At 42.8% G+C, this 21,822-nt stretch overlaps 1 protein-coding gene across 5 annotated transcripts in view; it reads left to right on the plus strand.

The window, feature by feature from the left end:
• Positions 1-876: 876 nt before the first annotated feature.
• The window catches only part of ANKRD6 (ankyrin repeat domain 6), a 122,035-nt gene continuing 101,089 nt past the window's right edge, over positions 877-21,822 (plus strand). Inside the window, exon 1 of one of the 5 annotated variants that reach the window (XM_083831509.1) lies at positions 877-1,659. In XM_083831509.1, coding sequence (XP_083687635.1) covers positions 1,547-1,659 — 113 coding nt within the window. In that variant the 5' untranslated portion in view covers positions 877-1,546. Of the gene's footprint in view, positions 1,660-1,781; positions 1,852-2,499; positions 9,001-9,028; positions 9,177-21,822 lie in introns of those variants that run through there. The other 4 variants (XM_083831507.1, XM_083831502.1, XM_083831508.1 and 1 more) reach the window with 4 other exon arrangements.

The following is a 21,822-nucleotide window of genomic DNA, read 5'->3' on the forward strand; positions in this document are numbered from 1 at the left end:
ACGGCCCAGGGGGACATTAGTCTGTTGAAAACTCCTGACTGAAAGCGGAGAAAAGTTTCCAGGTCTGTCATAAAGGGCCGTCTGTCTCACTCCGGTACCGGCTGATCACATCTGCACCGAAAGGGCTGTTAGGTTTCAAGGCTGGCGAGGGGAAGTGAGTCTTGCCCACAAACCTGACTGACAGTATTAGGTTTCTTTTGTACCAAGAGCTATGAAACGTCACCAGTCACTGAGAATAATTTGGAGATATTAAAATGCTAAATTAGGGTGTAGAAGCTCAGGAATGACAGGGCTGATTACAGTGCAGTTCTTCCCACAAATCTCATGCCAGCGACCGCCTGCTTGGCTACGGCTGCAGGTTCAGAGCCACTTAGACTCCAGGCTCAACTCCAGATAGGTTTTTTGAGTAGGGCTGAAGCATTTCTGCCAACCCCTCGGCAATATAATCTGACCTGGGCTCTGCATCAACTTCAGGAATTACTCGTCCTCTGTCTCTTTGCCACCAAGTTGTTCTGCGTCCCCTCTGCACTTGGCTTTTTCTCTTTTTTTTTCTTTTTCCTTTTCTCTTTTTTTTCTTTCTCTTCTTGTCTTCCTTTTTCCTTTCCTTTTTATTTTTATACTTTTTCCTTTTTATCTTACTTTTTCTCTTCCTTTTTATCTTACTTTTTTCTCTTCCTTTTTCTGTTCCTTATTTTTTCCTTTTTTTTTAATCTTTCTTTTTCTAGTATCTCTTTAATACTAATCACTTGCTTTCCTTTTTTTTTTTTAATCTTTCTCTTTTTATTTATTTATTTTTAAATCTTTCTCTTTCATCTTTTGTCAGGTCATTGAACTTCAAAGCCTGTAGCACATAATGAAACAGCGCCATGCCTTCAGTCACGGGACTGTAGTAAGGGCAGGTAGACACGGGGCTGAGTCTTTGCATATACACCGTGCATGATATTGGATGTGCTTGGACTCCGTCAGAGAGGAGCTGCGTTTCACAGACATGACAAAAACTTTATGTTTCAGGCAACTGAGGGAATTCATGAATTTCTCTTCTCAACAGGAAAAAAAATACATAAGTGGCTGTTTGCATTAAACAAGTTTACAGTAATTGAGCACGGGTATGGTCCCACTAACATCCACACAACTGAGGGAGCCCACCCGCATCTACGTTTGCAGGATCGTGACAGCATCTCCTCGTGCTTCTGCTAAAGGAGAAAACCTCCCATTAGATTGGCTGCAGATCAATGCCAAGGAAACCTTTTTTTCCGCTATGTGTTAACATCTTGTTTCTCAATCGTAATGATCAAACGCAGCCAAAGTAGTCCTGCAAACATTTACGTATGTGGGACTTATTTAACATACAGCTTAACCGTTGCTTGCATTGCATGAGGAACGGCTTCTCTCTGGGTGCTTTCTGCTTGGGATGCCTCCCCTATTACGTTACTTACCCTACTCACACTGATTCCTTTCTCCTGTGCTGCAGCCTGGAGATGTTCCTGTCTAACTTGCCTTCCTGCCGGTTAGCGAGTTACCAATTTACACACGGAATTGCCCACACATGACTCAGGCGCACCAGAGGTCCCCGGCACCCTGCAGGAAGGAGCGGGGTGGGTCCCCCCAAACTCTCACCTCGGCTCCCTCCGACCTCCAGCCCAGGCTTCACCGCCCCAGGTACGGGGCCGAGCCACCGGCCGCCTTCCCCTCTGGAAAATGCGAGGCCACCGGGGCGACGGCGGCGGCCCGGGCCCGGGCGCTGCCGCTGGGTGTCGCCCTCGCAGCGGGCACGGCCCCGGCGGCGCCACCACCTCCGGGGCCGGCGGCCCGCGGGAGCCCAGCCCGGCGGCGGAGGCTCCGGCGGAGACGGTAGGGCTCGTCCCGGAGCCCGGCGGGGCGCGGAGCGGGCCGGGAGGGGGCTGCTCGGCGGGGTCCCGGGGCCGGGGTGGCCGCTGAGGGGGCTGCGGCCGGGCTGCCGCCCCGGGCAGGGGGCGGGGGCCCCGCGGGACGGGAGCCCGGGGAGTTACAGCGCTGCCCGCCCTCCCTCCGTGCCGGGGGGACCGGCGGCGGTGCGGCGGGGGTGCGGGTCCTCGCCGGGCTTGGGGGGCGAGCGGGGAGCCGCAGCGCTCTCCTGCCAACTTGTGAGGCGGCGTCTGATGGGAAGCGGCAGCCCGGCTGGGAGGCGTCCTCCCCGCTGTCGGCACCACCCGAAAACTCCGCTGGAAACGTCCCCGCCGTGCCGGGGGGCTCCCCCCGGGGGCAGGGTGATCGCTGAGCGGGGCCTGGACCCGGCATCGCCAACGTGCCAGGAGCCCCGGGCCTGGGGTGCAGCACCGAGAGTCCTAGACTGCTCTATTGCTCTCCCGAAACCCGCCTGCTCTTATTTTTATAGTTACCCTGTGTTTATTTGGATTTGCGTTCGGTATTTGTAGAGCGCCCGTGTCCGAAAGGACGTGTTGTCCGCTGCTGGGTGCCGCTCGTGCTGAAGGAGAAGACTTGGAGGTACAGAAAGTGGCAGGTGGATCGGTGATCTTCTCCCCCCACTAGCTGTCCACGTTATCTTAAAATGACCTACCAACGTTAATGCCGGGATCTGCCGGGAACATCTGTAAATCCGTCTCTGTTCAAAGACGTAAAAATCTATCAAGGACTAAATGCTTACGCAGCGTTAGTTGGGCATGGTGCAAGCCCTCTGGTAGGACTGTTTGAGTGCACGGCTTGTTTTGAGGAGGAGAGTGTTATTTACCTAACCACCTTGCTTTCAAGGTGATACGTCCAGGTGTGCAGCTAGTTTTGTAACAATTTATTTTGGCAGGCCCAAGTTCCAGGTATTTTGTAATCTCTGTTCTCTAGATACTCAGAAAACATGCTGTTTCTGGAGATGCATGATTACATTTCCACTCTTCCGATCGCAGGCAGGAAGATGTAGCGTAATGACTTAATTCAGAACTTAACAGCAATTTCTGAGCAGAAGTTACGTCCGCTGAATGTACCAAAAGTACCATTCACTAGCTGCATAACGTATGGGGCACCAGCCTTTAGATTTCGGTGGGGCAGAAGGTCTGTGAAGTCCATATGTGGCTGCCTGGTGTTGAGGTGGCGCGTGCCAGTTTGTGCTGGTGAGGCCCCCTTAGTCTGGCCGGAGGGGATGGGAATTCTGTAACAGAAGTGCTCTCACTACTTCTCCCCTTGTTGTTTGTTTGAAAAGAAACTTTAATCAAATTCAAAAGTGACTTTGTGGTAGTATTCCCTTGGGAAAGGTTTTTACTTTCCCCTGCTTCTTGATATTTACCCACACCGTGCTTTCAACCTCATGCTGGAGACTGACTTTGAGCGCTACAATAAAATAATCCATAAGGGATCAGTAAAAATAAGGTGATCAGCCTCCTCTTCATCCAGGATCTTTTCTGCAAGCTTTTTGCAGAGCTCTTTTTTCTTTTCTGGGGAGGAACAGAAACGGTGGGGATGTTGGTCTAAGTCAATACGGTGTAGTTGCAGCACCTGGCTTAGGATCGTGTCCTGTCCCAGGTGGCATGTTCTGGAGCTCACGTTGTCAATCTTAATGATGTTCTTGCACTTGATTCGACGAATGATATCTTAAGGAATGAGGTTCTTGTAGGGTATGGTAATAGCGGTTAAGCCCCAAGTTGTATTTCTCCATTTATCTTCAGCTTCACCTTTGCACTTTGCCAGTGAGTCATCTTGTGATGTAAGAAGAAACCTTGCTGCCCCTTACTCTCTAAATTTGTGTCGTAGGACTAACAATATTTATCTGTTTGGATGGATGGCATAACAAAGAATGTTTGTAAATCACTTTAGGTTCTTAATTTAATTACGCCATCTGACAACGGTGTTTTATTTATTTACTCTCATTAGATTGGGATTTGTAATTCAGCGGTTAAGACTTAAGATAAACTTCCAGAGGGCTCACAGTCATACCTTTTCTTAGCGATACATCAGTGCAGCATGTCACTAAAGGAAGTATTTTATTTAAAACAACAAATGAGGTACCATATTTCACTTGCAAGATTGGCCTAGGGAGATATTTGTAGGAGACAATAATGAATTGTAATTGCTTGGGGTGGGGGAACTAAGTCATTTTCTCTGTTTGTTTATTAAGGAATTAAACATGTGACTTTAAGAATGATCCAACCAAAAGTAGAAAGTGTAGAGCTGCATTTTGGAGAAACCTCAGTCAGTGATAATATTTAGCAAGGGCATAATTACCTTCTCTGCCTTGTGTCCAGCTACCAGGTCTCACCTCCATTCTCTTTAGCATTTCATATATGTATATATTTGTATGTATAGTATATATGTATGTATGGTATAACCTTATTATAACAACCTGTCCTTCAGCAGTACTAGCTAAGAGGGAGTGGAATAGTCAAGAAGTAACTGTGCTGTTCCTAATGGTCCACAATCTAGCAATGGTATGCAAGAATATTTGCTATTATTTTACTCAGAAATTATTCTGAAGGCTTTTGTCAGCAGAGTTGCATGTAAGGTGGATGTACTCCTAGAAAAATATGGTGTGTATGCTGTATAAAATTATTGACAGGTTTGCAGAAATCTGTGTTGTACATAGTTGAATCTGTTGAAGGTGTACATTCCTTTAGTACCAAGGAGAAATGTGATAGAGTGAAGTGCAGCCTTACTTGTTATGCAATTATAGGTTGCTTAAATTTTGTACCAGCATTTTATGGGTTTAAATTTGTCTCTAAATATTTTTTTTGTGCTACTCAGGGAAAAAAAACAACATACAAAAACAACCTTCTAATCAAAACTCAGATTATTGTCTGGATGAGTAATTACATGAGGCAAAATAGAGATGAAATTTCAGTATCTCTGACAGGTGCACTCGCTCCTGATGTTTGTTTAATTCTTTAGAGTTTTCTCAGTCTTCGTCAGAGCATCTTAAGTATTGGTGGTAGGAGATTAAAGCGGTGTTTGCTGAAGTTTTTGTTTTACTACTTTGATGCTCAAAGGCATTCTGAGGATTGGAAGAGACATTCTGAGGATTGGAAGATTCTTCTGAGGATTGGAAGAGACAAAAATTATTGGTAGTGAAAAACTCTCATCTGCGTATTGTAGAGCATAATGTTCTGACGGCATTCACAGTTTTCCCTCCAAAAGTATACCGGTCTGGGAAAAAAAAATCAGCCACCCATTTAGTGAGAAATAAATATTTTTTAAGCAAACGTGAGTTTAGCATCTTGCTGAGAAATTTAATCTAGATATTTTGTTGAAATTGAACCACAGGCTCTTCTCATCCTAACTCTTCAATCAGAAGAATACCTTAATTTTTGCCTATTTGAGCTCAAACAAATAATTACATGTGGGCCAGTTGCCATAGGCCTTACAGTAATAAAAGTATTTCTTTATAATTCCTGTTCAAGTTCAAATGTGTTCATTACAGGAATTCAAATTCTGTGTGTTATTCACTAACTAGTGAAACTTAAAGTAGACATGAACTTCAAACCTAGCTGTATGTTCCACACGTTGTACACAAAGTTATGTTTGATAGGTAGTAGGTAATGTGGTTCATGGTCTGATTACTTGGGATAAGCCAAGCAGAGATTAAGATTAATTTGCGCTGCAGTTTGTAAAATGTCATTGATTCTAAAGCATGAGTTCAGTCTGGGAGCTTCTAGCTCTGGTAATACCATGGAACCTCTGTTTCTGGCTCTAGGTTCTTGAACTTAAATTGTTTGTCTGCTTGTTCTGTATGTTTTGATATAGGTTGATGAAAAGGGCTATTTAAATTTTGTCACCTGTGCTTACCCAACCATGAATTATGTTCTGACTATAGCTTGTAAATGTTTCTGTTTAAAGTTTGATTCTTTAACTGATATTAAACCTAAAAATCCAGATCATTTTCTAACTAGCAAGAGCGTGAGGGGGCGGAAAGTCTTGCTGAGCTGCATGTTGTGGCTTCTTTCTAAACTTTTTTTTCCTCCTCTTGTCCGTATTTGGTTTATCTCATGCCGTCATCCAAAAGAGTACTGGGCTTGTGAAGGCAGGTGTTCAAAAGTTAGGAAGAGCCAGAATAAACATGTGTGAATTCCTGCCTTGTTTGTTGCATAGCTTTCACATGCATGCATGTCAAGATGTTCTTGGAGTACTGCTTCCCTGGAGGATGTGGTTGTGTATGACAGTCAATATAGAATCACAGCATGGTTTGGGTTGGAACGGACCTTAAGGATCATCTAATTCCAACCACCCCCTGCCATGGGCAGGGACACCTCCCACCAGACCAGGTTGCCCAAAGCCCCATCCAGCCTGGCCTTGAACACCTCCAGGGATGGGGCATCCACAGCTTCTCTGGGCAGCCTGTGCCAGGGCCTCACCATCCTCATAAGAAAGAATTTCTTCCTAACAGCTAATCTAAATTTAATGTTTTTTTAGCTTAAAGCCATTCCCCCTTGTCCTGTTGCTACACTCCCTGACACAGAGTCCCTCCCCACCTTTCCTGTAGGCCCCCTTTAGGCACTGGCAGGCCGCTATAAGGTCTCCCCGGAGCCTTCTCTCCTCTGGGCTGAACAACCCCAACTCCCTCAGCTTCCCTCCACAGGAGAGCTGCTCCAGGCCCCTTACCATCTTTGTGCCCCTTCTCTCAACTTGCTCCTACAGATCCGTGTCTTGTGCTGGGGGCCCCAGAGCTGAACGCAGCTTGTGATCAATGTTGGGCGGCCTAACCAGTGCTGCGCGACAGCTTGGGTTCTTAGGTTATCTGGTTGCAGAGGGGTTGTCTTGGTACTCTCAGCAGTGTATTTCTGAGGCGCCGTGAGGCACCGTGACTGTGTACATCATCAGCTCATGCGATCGTGCAAGGTTGTGTATTGTTGTCCTATTCTTCCACGACGTTACTTTGTTTTCATAGGTCTTTGTCAGTGTTTCTGCCGCATGTTGCCTGAAATGGAAGGTCCTTGGAAACAACGGGGAGACTCTGTCCGACTGCCAGCACTCCTGTCCTGCTGCTGCTCCTCTGTGGCTCCCTTCTTCTTATTCCTCAGGCCCTTTGCCTGTTCTCCAAGCCCTAGGTGCATCTCAGGCCACCCATGGCTTTTAGCAGGGATGGCAGCTCCAGAAGGGGTCTCTCATGTGCGGCAGTGCGATGTCTAGAAGTACAGCCCTGCTGTTCATTGTGTGACTGCTAATTGGGAACAGCCCTCAGGCACAAGGAGGATTTGGACCAAAGGGTTGAATCTCGAGCTGGGGATGGGTTCTCTGACCCTGCAGGGGAAACTTGCCTGTGGGCGAAGCGGGCTGTGGTTGGGGATGGGGTTTGGGCATATCCCTGTGAAGCAATGGATGGAAGTTCAGAACAGTGGTTGCTGTGGATGCTGGGCTTCAGGGCAGAGGGTAGCTGGGGCATGATGTGCTTAGTGTGGGTCTGCCTTAATCCTGGAGAAAAAGGCACGAAAGGCAAGGCTTTTAAAATTATCATGTGATCAAAAGTGTTTTTAAGTACTTGTCAAATCATGAAATCTTGTTTAAACCCTGATTTAAACCAAGCTTCTTCTAAGAGCTTGTTCCTTACTTTCCCTTTCTCTCTCATGACTTGCCTTCCTCCTCATCTAAGCACCATCTGCTCCTGTGAAACGAGCCACTGAAGGTAAAATTTTTGGGTGCGTGACCTGGCATGGAGATGGATGAAAGCACTTTCATCTGCGTTATGGAAAATACATTTGGATTTGATGGAAATTAATTCTATAAGGGTATGGATCGTTGTGTCCGCATTGCAGTGGGCTCATTTTCTTTTCCAGGTTGAGATGCCAATTAGTTTAAGCCAGAGTTGAGAGTGTTTTCTGTAGGTTTTGTCAGCATCTGCAATGTGACATCTTAGCAAGACCTGTTGCTAGTCCATTTATATTGTGCTGATCACTTCTAAGTCAAAACCCCTTCAATTTTGTCATATGGGTCAGTCACTGAGGAAAGTGCCAGCTTTGTGTTTGGTTTTGTTTGTTTGTTTGTTTTAAGAAAAAGACACCATGAATGTCTGAGTTGTCATGTGTCAGCTCAGTATTTGAGTGAGTTTTTAACAGCGATCGCAGTGAATCATTTCAGGTGTGTTTTATGACGAGTTTGATGTCTATATGTGCGCTACACCTGCAGAAACTGCAGCCTGCTTGGAATCCTTCACGAGTAATTTTCCTTCGTTTTCTTTCTGACCGCTTTTGTTAGAAACCTGTGTCTGGCTGAAGCCTTCTGAGAGGATTAGGGCTGGGGGCCAGGGGCTGTGGAATTATCCACCTGCCATCTGCAGTCTTTTACTGACATTATTGTCCTGGTTTAAATCCAGATTTTGAAAGTACAGCGCTTTCTTATCATTTTGTCTCTTCCAGACTTGGTTGCAGCTTCTGAGTTCTTACAAGGATGTATTGTGTTTTTTGTTTTGTTTTGTTTTCCACCGAAGCATCTGTCTCCATGGTACGCTTTTTCACCGACCTCTCCCTGATGACTGAATTGCAGGCAGACATCATAGCAGCTGCTATGTTTTTTCATTTCGGAGTCTGAAGGTAGTTAGGAAACATAATAATAAATGCTTTGCTTTGGTGCGTGTCGTGTTATCATTTTTATGGGCTGTCATGTGGTGCCCTACAGGCAAATGGGAGAGTGTCGGCCCAGAACACTTGGTGGTGTGGAAAAAGCTCTGAGGCAAGAAGTAGTTAGAAGGCTTTTTTCTTCCCACCCTGGCATTACACTACCTACAATTTCCACTTCTTCCATGGGCTTAGGTTGTCTGAAATCTAGCCTCTGGACTTGTCAGGGCTATGTCAGACGTCCCCCAGAAAAGAGATCATGGAGGGTCATGTCACGGCCCTTGGAGCAGATAGAAACTTGCTTCAGCGTGGGAGGAGGTACCTCAGCTTTAACGCGTGATGATTTCTTCTCGAGGTGTGCGCACTTCTTCCAGGAACAGCTGCTCAGTGCGCTTGAACGCCCGGCATCAGTGCAGCTACAGCTCAAGGCTACTGGCAGATACAAACGGGAGACTCTAGCGCGGAGTAAGCTGAGGTGTGAATTTTAAGTACCGTGTTTTATTAGTGAATAATCAGCTGCTAAGTTGGGTCCTTTTGTTCCACTGTAAGACTACACTTAACCAGCTTGGAGGAGCCCAGCTTAATGAAATGCCGACCTGGCGAGCACTGGCTGAGGCTGTAATCCACTTGACTTTCTCCGACGCCGTGACGGTAAGCGAGGATGCCTCTGTGCACTGACGGGAGAGCTACCAGCAGGCTGGTAAAGCAGGGCTGGCTTTGGAGCACAGCCCAGGCAAGAGAGGGCCTTCATGTCGGATGTCTTGGTCAGTGCTAGGCTCAACATCTGCAAGAACAAATCTTTAGAGAGAATTAGAGTACAAGAGAGAGAAATAGAATATGAGAAATAGAGCCATTTCTTCTCACCGGCTTTGAGCCTGACAAATGCCTGATGCTTTCTAGTATATTCCAAGCTGATTTTCCTCTACTTAATTATTCCTCAAATGGAAATTGTGTCTGGCCTTTGGTTGTCTCTGTTCTACTTCTTTGAAACGTTTCAAGTTTTGCTTAATATTTTTCTGAGGGAGTGTGAATTGATTACAACTTTCAGGATGCAGTTGAACGTTTTACAGTGCTGAATAAAAGTGGGTTTGATTTTGATCTCTGCTGTAATAATTGCTAGTGCACTCTTTGCTTTTTGACTGTGTTGATGCTTCTGTAGAACAGTCTTATAAATCCGAGATCTCATTCCTGAATCATTTATAGCCCATCATTACGTGTATGAATTTGAGGTGTTTGTTTTTTTCCTGCTATGAACCTATTAACATCAGTCCGTGTTCAAATTGCATTGAATTTTGCCAGTGTTTTTACCAGCTGGTTATTTGGTGTCATTAAATCCTTCTGTACCTCTTTGCAATCAGCGCTTGTCTTTATTCTGCATAATTTAATATTACCAGTGGATTTTGTCACTTAACTGTTCCAATCTTTCTGTCTCCCTGTTGGGGTTCATTTGCAAGTGTATCAAACACAGTGTGTTCGTGATGCAGATGGCTATGGGGCTGCATGGTTAATAGCCCTCCACTATGGTGACTGAGTGCTCTTTCTTTGTATTGTTTATTTTGTGTCTTCTAGTTGTTTTTTTTTTTTTTATACAGATCAGAACTTTTCCTATTGTCCCATAGCTGCTTAGTTTTTATAGTACTGATTTTTCCTTTTAAGTGGCCTTCGATCTAAAGCCTTTCAGGGCACAAACCTCCAAAAGGGAAATAAGTGAAATGGACCTTGTTCTATCTGCTCATCTTCAGAGACTGCGGTGGTGCTTCCAGCCTTCAGCGCCTGACCTTTTTCCTCACCCCCTTGGAGAACAGCATAGCTACAGGTGAAAGCAGAGAAGAGGTGATTTTTTTTCTAAGCACATGGGAGAGCTGCTTCATTCTGGAACGGACCGTGCCCCTTGGGGCTGCTCTTAGCGTGTGTATTTGGGGGTTGGACGTGAGTTACCATGGCTTGAGGAACAGCTTTACGTCACTGAAACTGTGGTAGCACACTCACCGCAAATGTCAATTAGCTTACTTCAAACATCTTTCTTGTGTCCAAACAATCAGCATTCAACTGTAACAAGTCCAACATTGCAACTACATCCCCGCTTATGTCACTTGAGTATGCTATTTTGGGATTTAGTTTTGGTCAAATCTAAATTCCCTCAAATTCTGTCCCAAATTCCCTTGGTGAAATTATTTGACATGTCTCACATATAAATTTTACAAAGTTTATAAAATATAAATTATGTAAATCACTTCTAATCCTTGTTCCTTCTACTTTTCAGACCAGGTTTACCATTTCTAAATGTAGGCCTCTCTTGCTTGCTCAGAAGGTATCAAATCCTGTTCTCAAGGAGAATTTTGCACTTCATTTATTTGGAAGCAAGATGGGACCCAATGGGAAAAGTGAATGGCAGGATTAAAAAAATCAGAATGAATGTTTGCACTACACAGTATGCCACACCAGTAAATTGAAACGGAATTTGCAGTTACAAGCTCTGGTATACAGTCATTGAGGGAGTTTCTTAACTGAAAAGGAAATATTTAATATACGTATATATATTCCCAGATTCATTGTGTGCCTACAGGTGTAAATTAAGTTAAAAGAACAAAACCCGACTTTTTTTTTTTTTGCCTTTTCTCAGTTTCCCTTTATTCCTGTCCACCAACACATGTGCTTGGGAAGTCTGAAATTTCTAGCTTCCACACCCCATTACTCTTTCATAGAACTTATCCTTTAATGTCTAGTAACTCTGCAGACATACAAATGAGGATGCTCCTGCTTCAGTTATTAGAATTATGTCGGGTTTTTCTTCTTTTTGTTTTTAATCCTCAAAGTAGAGTACTTGGCATGGAAGCTAGAAGCATATTTTATTCAAAATCTAGCATCTATAATTTGGATGCATGCGTTTCCAGCTTTTAAGAATAATTATTTTTTGAAATATTGTATTAGAATGGATTTGCTTATATATCGTACATGGTTTTTGCACATCCAGCAAGTGTCTGAATATAATTACGTGGGGTAAGCTGATTTTGGTAGCACACAGACAAATCGAGAAAACAGGTAGTAGTGCGTTCAATAGAACTGAGTGTAGCACTTAAAAAATCTGAAATGTTTATTTGTTCCCCTTATTATTTGAAATGAAGAACCTCTCCCCTTAACTAAGCTGAAGCATCTGTAGAGTGAATCCTTAGGTTGCTGTGTAAAAAGCCAGTTTAACCTGGGATCTGGCCTCTGTTTCCCAGAGATGGAGCAAAGTGTCAGTGAAATGGAAATCTTTGTGTCTTTCATAGCTCTGTAGCGCTCACAAAACATATGTTTACTCTACTTTGGAAAAAAAAATAAATAAAATATACTTTTCAAGTAAGCTAAGCCAGGAAGGAAGGGTTAGCAGAGCAGAGTGCTACTGTAGAGGAATTTCTTGGCACATGATTAAAACACGTGCTAGAGTGTTTTATGTTAAGATAATGGGTTGCCGTGTAATTCTCTGGAGCTGTATGCTGACATCCTCCCCAAAATAGTAAGATTTTGAAAAGTGTACAGGTAGTGTCTCAGTCTGATTGTTTTGATAACTTAGCACTTTGATTTTTAGTAGCACAGGCAGGTACCTGTGGCATGTCGGTGTTTTTTACTTAAAAAACAAAGAAACAAATGAACCCTTGGTTTACTAGTTCTCATGCTTTGGATTTTGAAGCAATATACATGAATATTCCCTCCTCTTTGCCAACAGAGCAGTTTCTCTGGTCTATGTATCTTAAACTTACTAGTTCTCCAAATATACATGGTCTTTCAAGTAAAACAGGATAGCACAAAAGCATTTGCAATGCAAAAAGTAGCAGATTTCACCACGTACCGTTAAAAAAAACAGCACTTCTTGTGCTCTATAACTAGAATTTTCAGGCCTTGTTTAATTGAAAATTAAGAATAAAATGATAGTAAAATAATTACTCTTCTTTTAACAAAATTGCCTGGGCTTATACATGAATAACATTATTGCCCATGGATAGGTAATTATCAACAACTTGTGTGTAGTAGAGTTATAATTAGTTCACTGTATTAAAACTCAGGTAGACCTGAAAAACAAAACTTTCAACTAGACTTTGCATGATTAGATGGTTTAAAGATATATGCGTATTATTGTGGGCTTTTTTAAAATGTCACGCCATATTTTCTATTTTTGCCATATCAGATCAAAACCTGATTTCCGCACTGGTGTGACCAATCTCATTTAATTCAGTGATTATGTCCACATGAGTAATACTCAAGGAATTTGGCTTAATATGAGAAACGTCTTCCCAGAAGGAGATGTAATGGACTTGCGCTCAATATTAAAAAGAAAACACAAAACACACACACACAAAAAAGAAGGAACCGCAGCTTGGGTTTCCTTGTATCATAGTATCTTCAGTGAAGTCTCACCTTCCATGACATTAAATCTGCAGCCAAGATGATATGATGTTGGACAATTTCTGTAACTCAGCATGCAGGTCTGTGCTGCTGCTGAAACAATAGACTGAGTGTTTTAAGGTGCAGATAGCCTGACTAAAATGACATGTGTCGCAAAAGCTGATACACTTTCTCAGTGGAAAATGTTCAGTAGATAAATGTTTGTAGACATATGATATGTCACAATCACGGGAGTAGTTAACATGATAAAAATATATATATATATATATATATCAGCTTTCTTTCTGTTTACAAAACCAGCCTTAGGGTGGGACTGGAAGAAAGAGAACACAAATATAAAATATATTTGCCTTCTTTTTTTCCCCTGCTTTCTGCCTCCCTGTATTGGGCTGAAGATAAATGGGCAGACTAACTGCGTGGAAAAGAAAAAGGCACCAAAGTCAGTCCTCCTTTTCTGTAATTTCCTCTCTGTGTTATGCATCGAGAGGCTGATGGCTGTGTGGCAGCATGCCAGCCTTGATAAGGTATGGTTCCTGTAGTGCTGTTAGATCAAAACTATGCCGCAACTCTTCCTTAATCATGTTAAGCAGCCACGAGTCCAAAGATGGATTGGCCTAATTTGGGAATGTAGTTTGATGTTGTCTGTGCTGAAATGCCGAAGTGTGTTTTAGCCATATTAGGCCTTGGTCGTGGTTTCAAGGTAATGAAGATGCCCCTCGACGTTTTCTCTGCTGCAGTGCTGTTTCATTTTCCCACGCCAAATTCCTCTTCATCTCTTGCCACTTCCAAGAGTTTCTCTGTATTGTTCTTCACCTTTTTTTCTTGTCCCCGCTTTTGTCCTAGACGTACTCTCTCATCCTTGATCTAAGACTTGCCTGGTCTTCTTTGATCTGTTCCCTTACAAATCTTCTCTTTCGCTAGTCGTGTTCCTTACAGCGGTTACTGAGTGCTGAGTCACAGCTTTGAACCCAGACGAGCCACGAAGAGAACATGAGGTAGTTTAACAGACCTTTACAAGAGAATTTGTAAGAGAACAAGAAAGGATCTGTGTCTCTCATGCTCATCCAGGTGCTCTTCGGCACAATGGTTGTTGTATGACATCCTCTGAGACTTGTTAAAAGCCAGCTACCTCCATGTTCAGGATTTTCTTCCTCACCCTCTTTTCTATGCTATCTTTCTTAACTTACAATCTGTTTTGTTTGTTTTTTCTGCTTTCACTTCAACCTTAGTATATTCAGGTCTTGGGGCACACTTTTCCATCTCAGACTATTTTTAACTCTGTCTCTTGCAACATAATGGCTCACAGGCTTTGCTGGCTGTTGATCCAGCTTTGTTAGGCTTCTAGCAATGCAGTGGTTTTATGATAACACTAGTCTGCTGTGCTCCTTCGTAGGAGTCATGAGTAAAGAAGTATCTATTGCTATCTGATCAGACAGGAGCTGTCTCCCTGAGAGTATTTTCTCCCCCATATGTGATAAGAATGGAAATGGGATCCGTCTGGGAAGTGTCTTTTGGAATATGAGAGATGTGTGCTGAGCTTCATGAGGGCAGGGAAGCAGAAGGCCAAAAGGAAAATCCTGCCTGCTTCTGGGAACATAGTCCAGGCACGTGAAATCCCAGTAACGTGGGCTTGCCCTTCCCCATTATTCCATCTTTTTTTCTTTTTTCCTGTATGTTTCCATTCAGGACGTGGGCAGCCTTTGTGGACAGATGGTTTGGATATTCTCCATGTGGTAAAACTCTTGCACAACCTGGTTCCTTGTAGTAGTACAAAGGGAAAAATGCTGAAATTTCAAAATAATTATTAACTATAAAGCAGGTACGCTGTGCTGCGTGATCCTTTTCCTTACTCAAAGTAAGGCCATCACATCTGGTTTTGGCTGTAGACAAACTGGAAACATAAGGAGATTGAAACGTGCAGCAGCCGTGTCCTCCACAGTTGCTGCCAGTGGCTGACCGAGGAGGGGTTTGCTATAGGAGGTCCTGACTTTACAAAGGTGCAGTGCCTGGCCTGCACAGTGAAGCTTTTCCAGATTTTACTTTCTTCCAAGCTGTGGGAAACCTCCACAGGCATGAGGAGGCTGAGCCTCTTTAAATCCAGCTTCAGTCCCTGGAGATGGCTTCCTGGAGCTCCTAGTCATTTGGGTTCCCATGAGGTCTTCGTGTGCGTTGGGAAAGGTTGGGGAACACAGGGAAGTGGGGACACTTGTGTACCCTCTGCCCTATCAGCTCCCTGTATTTGACACAAATATTTCTAGTTTCTGCCTGCTTGATGAACCTGTCATTAGTGTGTAGCCATTAGGACAGAGTCGTCAGCAGGAGCTGTGATTCTGTCCTGCTGGGAGGAGCAGCTTCCAAAAGAAGCCATCTCTCTAGCAAAGTCTCTTGACTCACCATTTCAGTCACCTGAAATGGCTTGTCTGTTACTTTTTTGTTTTTACTTATTGTGTGTGCTAAGAGCCTTCTGCTACAGGAGATTTTTGTTTTTCCTGATTGGGTATCACATATCCGTGCAGCAGATGGCATGGGTCTGACAAATGGCCTTCAGTAAGGGTAAGCATAGCGAGAGTACGCCCTGAACCATCGGCATTTTCTTTGGTCTTTTGTAGCATCACCTGAAATACACCCTTGTGCAATGCTCATTATAGTCATCTAATGCAAGATCCAAGCTTTTGGGATATGTGTTTTCTTCTCTTATTTGTATACTTGTACAGCTGGCAAGACTGTCGATAGGTACATGGAAGAGCGATGTGGTATGTAAGGTGAGTTGTGTTTAATTGAGCTGTAGCCTGCATTGAGAGAGGTTATGTAATAGTAATTTCAGTTACTTTGCCTAAAAGTGCCTTTTATCAACACACAGCTTTTTAAAATTAATTAATTGAGATCCTAATTTGCAACGTAAGTAGAATAGAACAGAAACATATATGATTTAGTTTATTTTGAGCGTGGTGCAGAGGCATTCCTAATGATTCGGATGTTGAGCGGCAGGTAGCAGACTGTTGCTCTGCATGGCCTTAGACTGCCAGAACAAATGAGGAAGGATGCTTTGGGAACTAAGCTAGTTAATGGATTGGAACAAAAGAGCCCTAGGGCAGGTGGCCATAAGTTGGGCTCAGTTACCAGGGGGAGATTCCCACCAGTGGACTCCAGTGTTGTACGGGGAGAAGTCTTCCGCAGAGCTTCCAGAGAATTCCACTTTCCACTCTGTCTGCCATGGGATCGAGCAGCAGGGTCAGGATTTCCAAAGGATTGTGTGTCATGATCAGCACAGATTACTTACAAACCTCATCTCTGCAGATACTGCTGTGGAGGGCAGCTTGACCATCCATCAGAAAAGATGAGGAAAAAGAGCTCTATTGATAAGCATCAGATGTTTTATAGCATTATAGCTTCACAGGAGGATTAAGACTGCTTTTTACAGGTAATATTTCTTCATGGTAGTCTTCCTTCTGGAAGGCCTTGGAGCATGTCAGTGTCTGTGTGGCATCTCACTCTTCCTGTCCCTGACTGTTTGTTGATAGTGGTGAGCACATCAAGCACTGAAATATTGCATCTCTTGGGAATCAAGTTTCCAGTCAAGTACCCGGACTTGTCAACCTGGTTGATCCTTCCCCATTTTTTAATTACTTCAGACATCTGCCTTCCACTGATACTCTGTAATTACCTAGGGGTAAAGTTAATCTGTTCTTTTCTGTTTGAAGCATTCAGTGAGAGGCTTCAGAAAACCTTCAGACAGATACAGGACATAAAGAACAGGCATGTGTTCCCTCTCTGTAATTTGCTCGTCTCATCCACGTGCTTTGTCAGACTTTATGAAAAGGTATGTTTTTACTGGTTCATTACAACCACCCTGATAGGTGATTTGCTACGCCAAAGCAAGTTATCCACCAACTGAAAAAATTAGAACTGATATTTCAGGTAGTAATTGCAAAGTTTCTCTCTGAGCATAGGATAATGCCCATGGTGGATGTCTGCCCTTACAGCTTAAGGGATAAGTCCCATTTCAGTTTCAGTCTTCTGCTTCTTTGCGTTACCTGTGCTACCTTTTTGTTTCAATAACAAAGCCTGTAGGAATTACAAAGGCGAATGTAACCCTTTTATACTTACTGTGGTCATGTCACTCATTCATAGGTCCCTTAGGCTGACGCTTTGGAAACCTCACTGACAAAATGAATGTATAAGCAGTGCAAAGTCATGGAGTGTTAGACTGGTTCCTCTGTTCTAACCTCCCTGTGCTTGTCTTGTAAAGCACCAACAAAAACCCTGTGTGACACAGATCTAAGCATCACGGCGTTGCATACTGGCATAAGAACAGTTCATGAGGAAAATAAACTTTATGCCTACTCAAATTATTCAGTTGTGCTTGCTGCAAGGAGATTGCCTTGTGCTGGGTCAGGTGGGATATGTGCTTTGAAGAGACCATTGCTGCTGCCACCTGACTGTATTGCGGCCTTCAGCAGGGAGGTGGAAACAGATAAAACACTTGGAGATGTTTTCAGTGTGTACATTTCTCCTTTGTGAAAGGCAAATTGACCCGACACAACCTGCTTATGGGAACATGCCAATAAATGTGCGTGGACCTGCTTGACTATTAGTTAACTAAGCAGTAATTTAAAGGCTTGTGATCTTCTGTGGCCAAACAAAAGAACTTCTCCCAGAATAACAGAACATTTTCATCCAGTTTTGTACTGTTTCTCTGTCAATAGTTAAATCAGAATGAATTGAAGGAGTTAAATGGTTCAGGTTATAAGTGTGGGACTCTTTGGACTGGTCCTTATTTATCTGGTGACTGTTTTGTCAGGAGAATAAAGGTTTGAATACATTTTTACAAATTTCTGATTTCTGATATAGCTACACATTTTATTCATTTTGATATGCTTAACTAAAAATCATGAATCTGTACTGTGTAAGTCACTGGATATATTTAAGATGGATGACAGAACAGCTGAGGTTGGAAGGGACCGCTGGAGGCCATCTTGTCCAGGGCCCTGCTCAAGCAAGGCTGCCCAGAGCAGGTTCCCCAGCATACTCAATTTCTTTTCAGTGTTTTACATTGGGGTTATATATCTAAACGTTTCAGTGTTCTGCATCTTAAAAGGAATTCAGGTACCCATATCTTAAGGTTTTATGGTGCTTAAGAAGTATATTTTAACGTCTTCTTGGATGAAAAATCATGGCAAGTTTTGCAATAAACAGTGCTCTGTTAGGCAAGATCGTATGTTGACTTTGGTACCGTACAGTCTGTAAAAACTGCAGCTAATGGGTACGCAGATGGTTTGATTTAAAAGGTGGGTTCGTAAGTATGGCTGAAAAGAATGGGGCTGGAGGGCATGGGGGAGAGTGTCTCAAGAAATGACTCTACAGACTGTGTGTGTTTTGGGGGTTTAGGACGTTACTTGATGCTTGGTATCTAAAGTATTTGAGTGTTAAGGAGTTTGAAAGGATTGGGACCTTGGCAAACACTTAAAGCTTTGCTGATCCTATTCTGAAAGTGTAGCAGGGGCAGCATGGTGTGAGGCAGGTCAGTGCAGCCTAAGGCCTTTTGCAGGTGGGTCTAAAGACCTCTGTCAACAGGATTATTCAATCACGCCTTGGGACTGTCTTCAGAAATCAGCATGTAGTGCATAAACTAAACTTATTCCTGGACTCCCAGCTTGTGACATCTGAGTCAGCAAATGTTTCTTGCTAATATACTCAGCCCAGTACATTTCGATGAAGAAAAGATCTTGTACCAAAAACCTGCTTCTGTTGTTGTTGTGCATTCTGTCCCAGCCAACAACTTTCTCAAGTGTAACCCCTCCTTTCTCCCCCTGAAGTCTGCAATTGTAAAAATCCTCCTGTCGTGTCAGCACATGTCTTCAGAGAACCCGAGGGGCATTTTTAACGAGAACAGCTTCAGAATTCCTGGCTTGATTGATGAAGGAAAGAAAAAAAAATATATGTATCACAGAGACAGTATCCTCTTACCTATTAAAATGTTTACATTCTACTTAATGGTGATATCTGCTTAACTTTTGCTGATGCAAACTTAACAGCCAAATGTTTCCCTATTTTCTGCTTACAAGTATAGACTTTTTCTTTAAAATACCAGAGGGAGAGAAGTGGAAAGCTATAGGAGTAGAAGTCTTTGTTTTAAATTGTGGAAGAAATAAACAGCCAGGACTTAAGCATTAAGTCTTCTGTAAAATTTTCCTTTAACTTATCTGTCAGAAGTAACACTGAAAATATTTTTAGCAGTTTGCTCCACTCCTTAGCCTTTATAACTTTTACGAAGCAGGAAGAACAAGGTAACAGGTCTTTGCTTTCAGTCCCCATTCCTCAACCCAGCTGTATTAATGTATGAATTGCATATTTTTTTGTTCCATTTTTGAGCTAGACTTTACATTACAGCCACAGAAGCACTGCATGTGCTATCTTTCTGGATATCGAATGCCACTCCATGTACCATCTTTCTGCAGTTTATTGATATTGAAAGCCACTCCAGCCTGTGCTGAAGACACCAATTACACCAGGTGCCCTAAGTCTTATCTGCATCTACGTTGCCTTCCAGAAAGTGCCAAACCTGTTCTCATTTATGCTGAACCCAGCCAGCAGACATCATTTCTCACTGTTCAATAGCACCTCCCTCCTCCCTCCAAAAAAAAAGCTTGACTCCCAACATTCCTCTCATGTCTTGCAAATACCTGTGTACCTTGGCAAGAAGCTTGTTGTGTTCCTCACCACTGGCCAGTCCACTTCTACTGTCTTGTACGCCTATTTCTTCTAACACTTACTCCTGTAATTCAAGTAATGGAGGAGGTGTGTACTGTGGTTTTAAATTTCCCGATACAAATCCTGTGGATTATTAGCATAGGCAAGTAGCAAGAGAGAATGTGGACACATGGGGTGCTGCTGGATACTTGGCTTTTATTTAAAAAGGAAATGAAACATGAAAAACTAAGAAAAGAATGGTGTGAAGCAAATCTTCGAGACACGATCATCTATGTGTTGCTCAGTGGGAGACCTGCCGTGTGTGTACAGGATAAACTGAATGGGGCAGAGCTCTGGAGAGGTAGGAATGTGTTTTTGTGCAGAAGCTGTGAACTGGAACCCAAGAGCAAGCTGGCACCCTTAGAAACAATGGATGACTAATTGGGGTAGTTCCTGGCCTATGGTTTGCTTTTCAACTTTCGTGTCTTATTAACTCCTTCAGGGCAAGCATTTCTGTAGGTTTCTTGTTGCAATTCTAAGCCAACAAATCCATCAAGATCAGGATCGTTTTCTGCATGCCCTTTTCTTTATCTGTTGCATGAATTTACATCACATAAATCTGGAAAAAATGTTTTTCTTGTTTTTTTTGTTTGTTTTTTTACTTTCTTAAAATTTTCTTAAAATTTCTCATTTTAATAGCTACCACAACAGAAGGGTTAGATGACTGGGGAAATTTTGGGGGGCAAGACTAGTGATAGTCAATTCACATCAATTTAAATCAGGAGAACAGAATAATAACCAGATTTTGTCCCTTGTCTGGTACTGAACAGAACTGTCCTCTGGAAGTGCAGAGAAGGTATTCTTTGAGAGGAGATTGGCACTCTTCTACACGAGTTGCCAACATGCCAAGTCCAATACTTGATTAAGGAATTTCTTGCTTCTGTTAGCTCTGCAGACTTTGTTTCAATCTCTTAATTGATTTTTGTGAGCTTTGAATCAGAACAAGCAAGAGCAATATCCTTCTCATCATAATGACAGTAAAACCTGAAACTTCTGAAGTGAATTTCTGTGTCCTTATCATAACAGGCCTGTTATTAAACCAACATGTGTTCTGGCAAGGAGAAAGCTTTGCAAGAAGAACTTTTCCTAAGGAGATGAAAATACAGATTAGTAGGTCTCAGTCTCCAAATCTGTTTAACATAAAATCACAAATGCCTAAGAGAAGATCTACAAGCCCGATGATTTTAAAACCACAAATACCCTTCTCTTCTATAAGTAGCTTTTCAATATTACTGTGTATATCAAAGTAGAAAGAAAACTGTGTTCATTAAGGGTACAGTCTGCTGGATGGTTCTGGCAGAAATTCTGTTCCTTAAGATGGGAGCAGGATTGGGTTTAGGTTCTTCATTTCTATATAGCCTTCGCTGCTTCCTGCTGAACTACCCATTTTTTTCAGTAGCCTGAAACACATTCCAGAAATGTCTGTGCAAGGGAGAAGGAATAGCATGCCAAGGCTGCTGATGAATAAAAGGCTTTGTAATGAATCTTGTAAAATTGGACCTTTTCATTCAGAGGGTGAATCTCCATTACTGAGTCTTTTGTTGCCTTCTTTTGAACCAGAGGGGAGAGGAGGAGATGTTCATTGTTGTCCTGTGACACTCGCCTCTAGCCTACCTGAACTACCAGAGGGATGAGTTGTTTTGACTGGGGGTGGGAGAGGAACGGGGGAACATGCAGAGGAGGTTGATTCACTCTGTTGTTTGTTTGTTTGTTTGTTTGTTTTAAATCTGTAGATACATCAGTGATATTACTTCACTTTTAAAACTACCTGGTTTGGGAAATTTAAATATACATTAAAAGTTTGCCTTTGATCTATATTGATCTGGAGTAAGAGATGATAAAGAAAACCTTCAGTTTTAAAATTGTTATTTAATAGACATTCAGGTCCTGTTGACTCCCAGTCCCTTGGAATAAATCTCTTGAAACTGAGCGTTTTTTTTTTTCACTGGTAAGCTATTTCCCAACAATGTTGTTGTTTGAAGATTTTTTTTTTTGTTAGTGCATCAACTTGGAGCTTCCTCCGTGGTGAATTTGGATTGCATGTATATTTTTATCCAGGCTGTCAGAACCCCAAATACACAATTTCCCCCTGCTGAAGATAGCAGATTTCTTACGGTCTTCCTGGTAATAACAGCTGGAGAACAACCCTGGCAGTTTCCAG

The sequence above is a fragment of the Anser anser genome (genome assembly GCF_964211835.1).
Source record: "Anser anser genome assembly, chromosome: 3".
In the NCBI taxonomy this organism is placed as follows: Eukaryota; Metazoa; Chordata; class Aves; order Anseriformes; family Anatidae; genus Anser; species Anser anser.